Source organism: Manduca sexta, chromosome 14 (assembly GCF_014839805.1).
Source record: "Manduca sexta isolate Smith_Timp_Sample1 chromosome 14, JHU_Msex_v1.0, whole genome shotgun sequence".
Classification (NCBI taxonomy): Eukaryota; Metazoa; Arthropoda; class Insecta; order Lepidoptera; family Sphingidae; genus Manduca; species Manduca sexta.
The window spans coordinates 11,805,051-11,817,967 of record NC_051128.1 but is presented as its reverse complement, the minus strand read 5'-3'; the positions used below and the strand labels follow the sequence as shown (position 1 = coordinate 11,817,967).

General features: G+C 34.8%; 1 protein-coding gene across 2 annotated transcripts in view; it reads left to right on the top strand.

Annotated features, from left to right (window-relative positions):
• LOC115446543 (6-phosphofructo-2-kinase/fructose-2,6-bisphosphatase) overlaps nucleotides 1-9,350 on the top strand; it is a 40,713-nt gene extending 31,363 nt beyond the window's left edge. For both annotated transcript variants that reach the window (XM_030173223.2, XM_030173224.2), the window contains exons 3-9: nucleotides 118-278; nucleotides 1,283-1,417; nucleotides 2,233-2,493; nucleotides 2,759-2,977; nucleotides 3,184-3,418; nucleotides 3,694-3,821; nucleotides 7,328-9,350. In XM_030173223.2, coding sequence (XP_030029083.1) covers nucleotides 118-278; nucleotides 1,283-1,417; nucleotides 2,233-2,493; nucleotides 2,759-2,977; nucleotides 3,184-3,418; nucleotides 3,694-3,821; nucleotides 7,328-7,420 — 1,232 coding nt within the window. In that variant the 3' untranslated portion in view covers nucleotides 7,421-9,350. The remainder of the gene's footprint in view (nucleotides 1-117; nucleotides 279-1,282; nucleotides 1,418-2,232; nucleotides 2,494-2,758; nucleotides 2,978-3,183; nucleotides 3,419-3,693; nucleotides 3,822-7,327) is intronic.
• The last annotated feature ends 3,567 nt before the right edge of the window (nucleotides 9,351-12,917 follow it).

The following is a 12,917-nucleotide window of genomic DNA, read 5'->3' as shown; positions in this document are numbered from 1 at the left end:
GTTCTATTTGACAAATGCGATTTTTTTTTTATTGGTTTTTTCTCACGATCAAATAAAAGAAAAGGATTTATTAATGACGTAATTAGTGATGGTAATGACAAATTGTCCACTGTCCAGTGTTCAACCTGGGCGAGTACAGACGACACGCGACCACCGCGTACACAAGCCATGAGTTCTTCCGCGCGGACAACAAGGAGGCAATGGCCATCCGACAGCAGTGCGCACTCGACGCGCTGCACGACGTCTGCGAGTGGCTCTCTAAGGGCGGCGAGGTTGCTGTGAGTACTGTCTCATTACCAAACTACCATATTATACTACTGTCCTTTAAAGTTTACTGGTGGTAGGTCTCTAATATGTGAGAGCCCGCCTGATACACCGCAAAGTCTATTTCTGCCGCCAAGTAGCAGTGTGTAGTCACTGTTGTGTTCCGGTTCAAAGGACATTGTAGCCAGTGTAACTATTAGACATAGACTTAACATCTCATGTCTCAGGGTGGCGAGCGCAGTGGAATACCAAAAATTACTTTGTAATTCGTATCGTTTATCATGAGGCGAATGGCAAACTCGTCTCGACATTTAATGCAAAAAAAAAACGTATTCTCATTATCAAGTTTTAGTATTGTCATTTATTGTATCCTCATTACCAGATTACCATAATATAATACTGTTATTTGACGTGTCATCATCAGATTACTGTATTATCTAAATGGATTCAAGATGTAAACAAATCAACGTCAATATAAAATTTATAATGTGTTTAAGCAATTACTTGTAGAATAATGACTCTATAAATGAATACTGTATTTTTTTATTAACAAAATCGTAAAAAAAATATTTTAGAATATTTTTAATTAACTCATATCGTTATTCCCAATAAGGTTGTTCAAAAATGTATTTAACAATAATTTTAACGCAAATTGTAATCAAAGGTAAAAAAAAACTTCATTTTCAAATCTAATTATAAATAAATAACACGCACTCACATGACACGTCGCGTGACTTTTGACAATTATGAGTAAGCACGGCCTTAATAGCCAGTCTCAAAACTAATTTTTCATATGTGCATTTCTCCACGTGGGAATCGAACACGCGGTCAATACATTTGTCATTTTATACTGTTAACAACACGTTATAGGACGTCAATCTTGTTCACACGTTTACATCACTGAAAAACTCGCAGTCTCATATCATGTCTAATTTGAAAACAGCACGTTCTATCACGTCGTAATGAGATAGCACGCCCGACGTTATAAGACGTCCAACGTTATTACACGTCATTGCAGGTGTTTGACGCGACAAATTCGACGCTAGACCGGCGGCGCATGATCCGCGACATCGTGGTGCACAAGATGGGCTTCAAACTGTTCTTTGTCGAGTCCATATGTGATGACCCCAGAATTATAGAACAAAATATTATGGTGAGTATATTATACTATACAGTTTATAGTATAAACCATTGATGCCGAAAGTGGTCCAGCTGGACCCCTCGAGGTTCAGGGGAGACCTGACGGGGGTCTACGTTGGCCTGAACCAAAAAATGGGTGTTCACAATTCGTAAGCGGGGTCCATGAAATTTTATCTAGGTTTGATAGTAAAGAAATAAAATGTTTTCTTGACTTCACTTAGCATTGTGGTCAGGTAATATTTCAAAAAGCTCAGCGACTGTTACATGTAAAAACTTGCATATTCAATATGGTAGAAATTTAACTGCAGGTGGTCCACCAAAACCAACAAACATTTAAAAGTGGTCTAAGAGAAAAAAGTTTAGGAACCTCTTCTATAAACTGTCATTAATACAATTACAATTTTAGTGATAACAATATTAAGGAAAACATAACATATTTTTTGGGAAGGAGAAATATGAATGTAAAATATTTCCTCACTTTTAAAATTGGATCCATTTAATGATATGGGATTTGACAAACCATACCAAATATGTATAATTTCAATATAAGGATTCGTTCATTATTTACGTCGCGTTTTTCCTTCCCTGAGTATATCTGTCTCCTCTACATAGTATTGATAAGTCGCAGTCACAGGCATTCCTAGTATCCGCTATTTAAAATATTAATTTGTGTTACGAGCAGGATAATTTTTATATGTCAGAGGCAAATGAATATCACTACCACCATAAACATCCACAATACTAGAGAAATCATTGAGATTGCCCTTTCAGGTAGGAATAGAGTCTATTGTATGTCCCTAAGTCATGTAACCTCAAGCCACATTCTAGGAAGTGAAAGTGAGCAGTCCGGACTACACCAACATACAGAACACGGACAACGTCTTGAACGACTTCTTGCTCCGGATAGAGCATTATAAGGAGAAGTACGAACCCCTGGACGAGAGTTTGGAGTCGGACTACAGCTTTATGAAGATATACGACACCGGGGAGAAGGTGGTGGTGCATAAACACGAGGGGCATATACAGAGTCGCATCGTGTACTACCTGATGAACATACACATTGTGCCCAGGACTATTTATTTGACTAGGGTGAGTTTTGTGACTTATTATTGTTTCAATATACGAAAGTATATAGTTATTGTAGTTGATTAATTTAATAATTATAAAGTAAATTTATTTTCTTTGGTTAAAATACATCCATTCTTATGGCAAAAGTATAATATCTGTTGATTAAAACACCCTGTATAAATTTCACAAGTTTAAAATATTACAGTTTATACAATCTAAATTTTATTTGAATGGCTTGTGTATATGTGTACCTACTGTCGATACATGTGTGTGCGTGCGTGTGCAGCACGGCGAGAGCCTGCACAACCTGCAGGGCCGCATCGGCGGCGACAGCGCGCTGTCCCCGCGCGGGCGGCAGTACGCGCGCGCGCTGGCCGGCTACATCGAGGCGCAGCGCATCCCCGGCCTGCGCGTGTGGACGTCGTGGATGCGCCGCGCCATCCAGACCGTCACCGACGTGCGCGCGCCGCAGGAGAGGTGGAAGGCGCTCAACGAGATCGACGCGGTAAATACTCGCTACCATACCATATATGTTACTTTGTTTATTCTCCTGCTCTAAACTCATTTTTAAATAATCCAGTAATCATCGTTTTTATCACTTTATAGGCCAATATTACAAAACTATTTACAAGCATTCTGTAACGTTAAAAATTCTAAAGCAATATGACAGCGATAATGACAGCATATTTACAATCATATTGTCTTCCCCAGGGCATCTGCGAAGAGATGACGTACGCGGAAATCCAGCAGAAGTACCCGGCGGACTTCAACGCTCGCGACGCGAACAAGTTCGCGTACCGCTACCCGCGCGGGGAGAGCTACGAGGACCTGGTGGCGCGCCTCGAGCCCGTCATCATGGAGCTGGAGCGGCAAGGCAACGTGCTCGTCGTCTCGCACCAGGCCGTCATGCGCTGTCTGCTGGCCTACTTCCTCGACAAGTCGGCCGGTACATGCTATATCTATTTAATTCTGTGTATAGGAGTTTTAGTTAGTGGCAGTATTTTACTGCTATCTTCAATGAGGATTTATGGTAATGACATATTTGCACATTATAGTTTACCATAGATTTTAAACTACTAGACAGTGTATTCCTTAAAGATGGTACATGTAAAATATTAAATATAATACCGTATTGTCGCTGTCAAAATTAGAGAATGAAAATTACATAGCCATGATTGCATCATTATAAACCATACAAACTAAACCTTATTTCGTTGACAGAGGAGTTACCGTACCTCCACGTGCCACTGCACACTGTGATCAAGCTGACCCCAGTCGCGTACGGATGTCGCGAGGAGCACATCCAGTTGTCAGTGGACGCGGTGGACACGCACCGGCCCAAGCCTTCTGTGAGTATGCACCACCACCGGGCACCGTCCGGACCCTCCACCCAACAATGATCGCTATTTACAGTGTAGTAAGGTATACTGCCGTAGTGGCTCACGTAGGACGCCCTATCAGCCTGCGTATATTCGGTTTGTTTTATATAGCCACGGCGAAATGGCCCCACAACATCTAATAGTAAGTAGAGTAGATTTCAGAGTGTCGACTGACGAGAGATGATCTCTCGCCAGTCTATACAATTATGCCGGGCAGCGTATATCACACTGGATCCCACATACTTACCATCAGATGAAGAGAGGTCACTTTGCCGTACCCAAAAAAATCGCCTTGTGATTAGGACGCCTCTTAATAAAAGGTAAGAAGTCTATAGTCCACCTCAGCAGGAACATGGACTATGAAGAGTGGTATTTTAGATAAAAGTATATTTTATTGAGCTATCTTTTTGACCTAAAAGGTTTGATGTTCTGCAAAAAGAAAAAAATCATTACCATTCATATCGTGGTCAGGTAATAACTACATCTTTATAATTGAAATATAAAACAACCTACGCTGTTAGTTTCAGATACAGGGTAGTTTACTTGCCTTAATAAGCACAATTTTTTTGAGTTCACTAGTAGGTATAAAGTGTAAACCTATATACAGGTTGCTCCTAAATATGGGGTTTTTTAAGATACACCTAAAGTTGTGTGACCCCAGGGGTTCAAAATATTGTGACTACGACGTACCAAGGGTACTTTTTTTTATAGTACTTAACTCTACTGTTTAGGTTGTACGCCATATTATGATATGATAAACTAAAATAGTTTTTATTTATATGAAAAAGTACTGTAACAAAAAAAGTGGTAAAACTAAAAAAAAGTATTTTGCTAGCAAAGTTACTTCTGTTAGTTAAAGTTATTTCTGAGATTCTAATTGAAAATATATGACATAAATCCGAATTTAAAATCATGACGTAAATTTAAGGTACACAATTTTGAAACTTAGAAATATTCATTATATTAAAATAATACTGCACTATTTGTAGTATTTTCATTCGAATATTTTTAAACGAAATGCAGCTGTATTTTATGCATTTATTTTAAGTAGATTTAGTAATATGAAGTACACACAATCCTCGTCACATTTCAAATAATAACAAACCTTATTAATTTTCTGTTAGTTATTAAAAAATAAAAATATTTTCTTATTTTGTTTATATTCAAATGTAAACATTATTTAAAGCGACAGACATTTGATAAATTATTTGGAATAACCAGTAAAATATCATGATTAATGAATTCATATTTTGAAATGAAAGGTTTATTTTTTATTTAGATTTTGCTTTTGTTTTTTTTTTTGTTTGTATCAACTTATTTGTTTTACTGTGCGCCTACGCAACCGTCCAACTTTTCAATAATGTAAAATTTTCTACAATAGTGTTTTCCAACAGTAATTTATTATTTTACCACATAAACATTGCCAATATAGACCGCAAATTTGTACAGGAATGTAAAACTTGAATGAATTTTGTCTTGAAACATTGGACGAGTGTGAGAACGCATCGATAAGTTACACCTATTATGTGAATTAAAATTATATTTTTCAAAATTTTGTTTTATTAACCTTTTGTTTTTATTTGGTGTAACTTAATGGTCTTCCTAGCAGATAATGACATCAAATCATCTCGAGACATTAGCCGTGGTTACTTGCAGGACTCGTGGAAACGCGTAGAAAACTTTATAAACCGAATTCTCGACTTCTTTAGGTCGTAATTTGCATAAGTTCCTCAAAAGGTCATCAAAAGTCAAGTATGCGTCGAAGTTCAATTTGTCCATCTTAATTCTATCGAATCATTATATTATAAAAAATATTGATTGAAACGGTAGATTAGAAATATGTGTAAATCAGGGACTGGCTGTAATCTTAACTATTTAATACATTGTAGAACCAAAATATGGCAGCATTTGGTTGCGGTTGCACGCATATGCGCGCCCTGCGACCATTAAAATAATGGAGAGAGTAGTCTAGCGAGGTTTTAGCCAGCAGGATTATTAAGACTGGTGAATCCTACAGTAATACATAAACGGATTTCCCCATGTTAACAAAAATATATGATTAATGTTTGTTAAAATCATAAACAGACTACTAATTATAATAGCAGTGAAAAAAAATTATTTACATATTAGGTATATACGTATAGTGGAATACAATTTGATATATATATTTTGAAGCCATAGAAAATAGATCCCTAAGACACTGTTAAGCTCAGTGCAGAAAACGCATTACTCTTGGTGGGAAGAAGTCCGGACTTTAAGTGGGTTACAATTTAATAGTTACTAGAACTTGGAGGTGCCATTTTGAGTATAGTATCAGGTTTTATGAAGAGAACCACAGAGTTCAAAATAAGCTAAATAACCCATAAAAGTAGTATAAATTCCAAATTTCTAATGTCCTTTAAATTTTTATTTCCGTATGAACGTAAATTTTTCTTCACCAAAGTAAACTTTAACGGGTTTGATTAATTTAAGATAAGAAAAGAATGAAGTTTCGGTTAAAGTTAATGTTTAGAAGAGTTCTTAATTTGTTCGACTTTGTATCTGAACCTGACTACCTCAACCAGAAATGGACGATTTCTGTGAAGGGAACTAGGAGGAATTTGGTATAAGATAGTTCTTTTATATCTGGTATGTTCCTGTTACTGTCATTACCATTGATGCATAAGTAATCGAGGGCTTTAAAGAACTAGAAAGAGTCCTACTTTGAATTCTAAGGACTATCAATCGAAACATCCCTGAAATATCGAGCGACAAAAATATTTTTTTTATTAAATATAGAGTAGAAGGTCAAAAGCCCCTTGTGAAATAGGAAATAGAAATAGGACTAAGTGGGTTCAATCGCCATATCTTGGTCAAAGTATTTTATTTTTATATAAGGGAACAATATTTTATTTTAATTTTATTTATCTGAACGTCACCTTATATACGCAAATTATATAAAATTTCATTATCATCCTATACTATAAATTAATGTAAAAACCGTAAAATTTTTTAAACAGATATTAACTATAATATATAAATTCAACAGGATGAAGAGGAGGACGAGTTTGTGTCTTCAAAAATAATCGTACGCAATGAATGACGCATGAAAACTGTAGAATAGACGTGTTATTGAAATATCGAACCTCTAGCGTAGTTTTAAAATTCACTTTAGTATATTTTCTCATCGCGCAATATTTGGCGCTGTTGAATGATAGTCTTTGTCACAGAAAACATTCATAACGAATGCCATTCATCGACAAAAGTATTGTGTTACCTAACTTCATTACAATATTGTTATTAATATTTTATGTGGTCTAAAAAAATGTCGCAAATTAAATTTTCATCTAAAATAAAAAAAAAAATAAAACCCAAACTATAAAATTAATGAATGAATGAAATCATATTTTATGTCTAATCTGTTATTAATTTTCATAGTCTGCGGATAACTCTATGGTATTAGTGATAAACTAAACATAATTTGTCTATGATTGCAGGTGATACCAGCGCCGCCTATAAAGCCTCCCGTCCCTCCGGTACTCAACGGGGACACGAACGGGGAACAGAGTGAGGATAGCCCGTCTCACTAACAACTGAACCTTAGCTCTATAGATAATTATATATTGTCTATGACAATTGGGTATTTTTTCGAAATAAAATAAAAAAAATATATCGTGGTTCGAGTTGTCTATGACTGCGTAGTAGCTATGATACAGTGTGGTGCACAATACGCAAAATTATATAGTCTTATAGAAGCAATCGATTGTCCATGGTTTATATTAATATCGATAAACTAACGTTAATATCGATATTTCTAATAAGCAGGATTTTCAAATCTCAAATATTATTTAATGGTATAATATTAAGCATACCAAGAAAATAATACATAATGTCTTCAATATTTGCTAGAATATATTCCTCTAAGACTATATGGTTTTTGTATTATACAGATTATTGGTTATACATATTTATTATGTTGATAAGTTAAATAACTTAAATAATTAGTTCATGAAAGGGCAGGCAGGTGAGTGCCTTAAATAGTTGAATTTTCAATAATTTATTACTCTGTTTTATTCAGATATTTTGACAAATGTTGACAATATGATGAGCTATACAAGGTGCCCCTGTCTACTCCACAGGAGTTACATGTAATGCAAATATTTACATCATAAAATATTTAAAAAATCCACCATGAAGAGGAAATAAATATTTTAACCATTGCTTTCAAATACTTACCCTATTTCACTTAGGTATAATATTGTGATAATTTGAATATTCAATACTATAAGTTATTCCTTAAAGCTTATTAACCTCTGGCTTATTGCTTTTGTAAATAAGCCTGCCATATTTAATAAAAAATAAAAACAAATTCACTAACTGTCAACTTTACAAAACACAGGGTGTTTTCCTACAGCAGGATTTAACTCCTTCAAAAAAATATGCAGTAATAGTAATTATTAGAATTATTTCAAGGAAAAATGCACCGTATATACTCATGCTTTATATAGTATTTTCGCACAGGCAAATAAGCTAAATACGCCTTATTTAGTCTATTTAAAACCTAACTTACACGTTGCAAGTGCATAATTCTCAAATTTCGGCTACCTACTTGAATCACTCAGGGCGTCCCATTTTCCAAATGTATTCTATCCTCTTCATGGTGGCACGTGCAACGTGCACCACTCTGCCGTGAAGTCGACGAATTTGAGACTGATAAGTGAGTTTAGATTTTTAAATTTTAAGTCAGGTTATCATTGTATGGTATATAGGTTGGTGCAAAAATAAGTTATCTTAACGGCATGTAATGGGATAAAGATAGTGTTTTAATAGTAAATGAAAAAAAACTTAATTAGCTTTGGGTAATTGAATATTTATGTTTGTGTCAAATTGGAAATATTCATTTTTGAATCAGAATCGACAAAAAAGTTGTCTATGTATGAAAAATTAATAAGAAAATTGAAAATCCAATTCTCTATTTTATTAATAAACTGAAGTCATATTTTTATTGGGGATTTCAGTTGGTACCTTCTTTTTGCATCACCTGTACAACAGCCGCGACACCAGAGTTAGCGAGGGGACAGTACCGCTTTCTGTTAAACAGAACCTTATTTATTCTTTATTATTTTTGGCTCAGCCGTGTGCGCGTGCGTGAAACGAACGCGTTATGCCCCCGAGCTTTCTATTTTTATAATCTAACATGTTTTATCTCCCTTTCCTGTTTAATATTTAATAATGGTGAAAATGTTATGTTCTTACTTAAAATCCAATGTTTTTTGTTTGTTAAATGTTTGATTGGTTTTCTTTTTTTTTTATGCCCGAACCGCATCGAAATCAATCCAGTAGTTCCTAAAGTTTTGTTTTGTAGTTGAGTAAAAACGTAATATTTTCGCCCGAACCAGCTAAGTTATAATATCGACTAAAGTAAGAAATTTTTACATTGTGGCTATGTATATTAAATGTAATTTTATTGTAAAATTGTAATTTAATTTTTATTTAAATATAAGTATATTTTAAGTGGGACTCTGTGTTTTTTCTCCTTGATTTCCTTTTAAACATTTTCAAAGATAATTAAAAAAATATTTTTAAATAACATCTAACATATTAATATTATGCTAATCACACCATGAAAATGTATCAATATTTTAAGTTTATTCACATCAATTATATGACTAAACAACTGTTTCACTATATTGACTTTTTTTCATATTGAATATACGTTTCTTCTATGTTTATGGCAAAAACATAATTCTTCAAAAAATATTACTCAAGGCCCTTCCGCGAGAAAATGGCCTTGAGCATTCATTTCATATATTTACGGCTCGTGCGCTGTACGAACTGGAATATGCAAAGCTTTCCGAATAATTTATTGAAAAAATCTGTTGTAGGTCTTTTAGAAAATTATAAACTACTAAAATATTCCTCACTATATCGCCTATCTAATAATGTTATTTGCAAATTAAAATGATGTGTACTTAAGGAAGAGATGCACGGAATGAAGTATTCTAGTGGTATTTTCATTATGAAATTAATGAAACTCTACACACACACATCACGCACTTATTCCCGAAGGGGTAGGAGGACACCCACTTTTCGGCAAGTGTGTTTCGTCCTATGTGATAGGGAGTGCCTATCGCCATAGTGGGCACAAATTCCAGACTCCGGGCTCATAATGAGTAGAAAATCCCAAATATCACTTTGCCCGACACGGGATTCGAACGTAGGGCCTCAGAGCGCTACCGCGCTGCGCATGCTGTATAATTGCGCTACCGAGTCAAAACTCTACCCACATAAAAAAATGATAAAATGCAAATAGTATTGAAAAAATATATTAAATTTTATATAAATAAAATAATGTATAGGTTTCGAATAGCGTCCTTAATGTGGAGGTTCCCTCAGAATGTTTCCTTCGCCGTTGTAGCAAGCTATCTTTCACCTATATCTAAGGAGAGGTAACTCCGAGAAATCAGACGTACATGCATCGAACCCGCGACCTGACTCGGTATTCCATTTCGCTCCTTAGTAGTCGATATTAGACATACATAAATGGGGATTTTCTAGGTCACCTTGTATTAATAAAGTGAACAAGTATTTTATTAGAATAACGCCATCTGTTGGTGCTATAATGTTATTTCGTAACGTATATAATTTCCTATATTTAACATAGATGGCGCTAGTTGTAACACCAGTTGAATATTTGTTACACGAAACATCATCAATATCCACAACATTATCTATGTGGTCAAATATAAACTTAACATTACAATCGGCCCCAGATACGTGATAAGGACTGACCTAACTATATAGATTTTGATTCATGATTTTAACAAGTATTCTACAAGAGAAGAAAACAAATTACATAACGTTTAATAATAAATAAAATTAACTCTTATCTAGTTTTTATTTACTTACTTCATTTAATAATATACAGAAGAACGTTTATTTTACGTAACTGAAAGGTTGCTTTACTTTCGTTTCACATCTGAGCCCTATTCGGTTCTTTCGGCAATACGCTAGGTGATAAGTAGGTACAAAATTATTTGGTTTTTATTCTACGATCTGCATTATTTAACAATAAAAACAAAAGCTTTCTGAGATAATAAAATAAACGGAAATACCGCCAGTCGCCTTAGTTTACCTTTCGTTTAAAATACTCTGTAGGCTTATCATCTAAAAATGCTTTTATGTTATATGCCCAAAGAGTACCCATTTTAAAAGGAACATAGCAAACGCAGTACCCATAAGTAGGTAGTTACTAGAACGGGGTAGTACTGCGTTTATAATACCGGAACACTTAATTAGAGAGAGAAGCGCAATGCTCAATTTGTGACGTTACGCAGAGTATAAATACAAACGATTCAAACAAAACATATCACGTCTGAGCCTACCAAATGGGATGATCGTGTATCTATAAATATTTACACACCTAAATATCACATAACCATTACAAAATGATATCTAAAAGTGCTGCATAAAGCATATTTTATGATGCAATGGCTCAGTGAACTTCCCTATCGATTCGTAGCTGACCGAACGTTGATGCGACCCACATAACGCTACGAAATATACAGGTCGGGTTCTACCGCCTAGATATCCAGGCACCGGCCACGTCCATGTGTACATACGAACATGCGAGTAATCAATAAAAGGCTATATTATAGATTGGCATGTTGCGCCGCTGTGCCTAACGGCGCGGCGGGCCCGGCCGACTGTCGAGAGCCGGGCGCGTAGCTATGGTACGGGTAATATGAATATGAAGCTCTTTGTGTATTGTTCCGCGTAAAGGTATCTGTTATGACTTCTGTGTAATTGTTAATGCGAGCAATTTTATAACGGATTATATTGCCATTTCATTGCGAAATAAAAAGAATATGACTCAGAACTAAATTTGTATCGATCTTGTTTTAAGTATGGGATTATAGTATGATTATAAAATCCACTAATATTGACTTGAAGGTTAGAAACTAAAGGTCTACGTCTTATTACCTAGGCTGCAAAATATTAAATAAAGAAAATGTCTAGTGTCAGTTTATTTAGAATTTCCCCCTTGTGAGTAGTAGATACGGGTGTTCATTTTAAATTTGCATTATGCATGCAAACAGTTATAAACTGTTCCGAAATAGTTCAATACAAGTCTACGAGTTCAATAACGCTTAAAACGACGGCGCGACGCCTCCCCTTACGCTCAACCAATGAAAAATTTCGTCCCACGACAAAGACTCTGTTACTTAATAATATACCACGCGACTACCTTGCGAGTTGTGTGAATCAATTACAATTTGGTACTTTTATTCTTATCGCGTAGCTGTGATTGCATTATTACAAAGATGAAATGAAACTTAAAAATGCTTCTCTATGGTAATCAGTGCTAAACACTCAGGCAAAAGATGTAGCCATAGACATTAATTATGTATTAAATATATTATGCGAAAATCATTCTCTTAACGAATTTGTAATTTAGCTTCTATGTTCCTTTTATGATGTAGGTACACGTATAATAATATTGTATTTTGTGAATATCCACAAATGGTTACTAGGACCTAGGTAGTCGTCGCAGGAGAAGCCACAAACAGAAACTAATTGATTCATGTCACCCATAAACTTGCCCCTGAAATCAAACAACGCAAAAATGAATAATAAGTAAGCATATAATTAAGTAGTGATAAAAAAAATATTTCCACACTTTATAAATCATAATTTGTTGTCTTTTGGGATTCAATAAATCTAGAATGATAATAATGATAAAAAATTAGAAAATGTAAGTATATTTATTTATAAAGACTTTTCCGGGAACTTATAGAATCCTTGATCTTAGCAAATAAATTACTTAGTTCAATACATTAATGTAGGAAATCCACGGAAATGCTAACGAACACTTTTACGAACTAAATAGAGACAACGCCGTCCATAACGCGCGTTAAGCGCCTGTCGTCGAGAGGTGGATTTTTTTAAAAACATTTATGTTATATATATTCAAATAGATAACAAGCGTTAACTATGAATGGCGTTAATATAAACAGTAGAAGTGAGAATTTGATGGGCCAGGCAGACACATAGTAGGGGCAACGCTATCGATTTAATTATCGATTA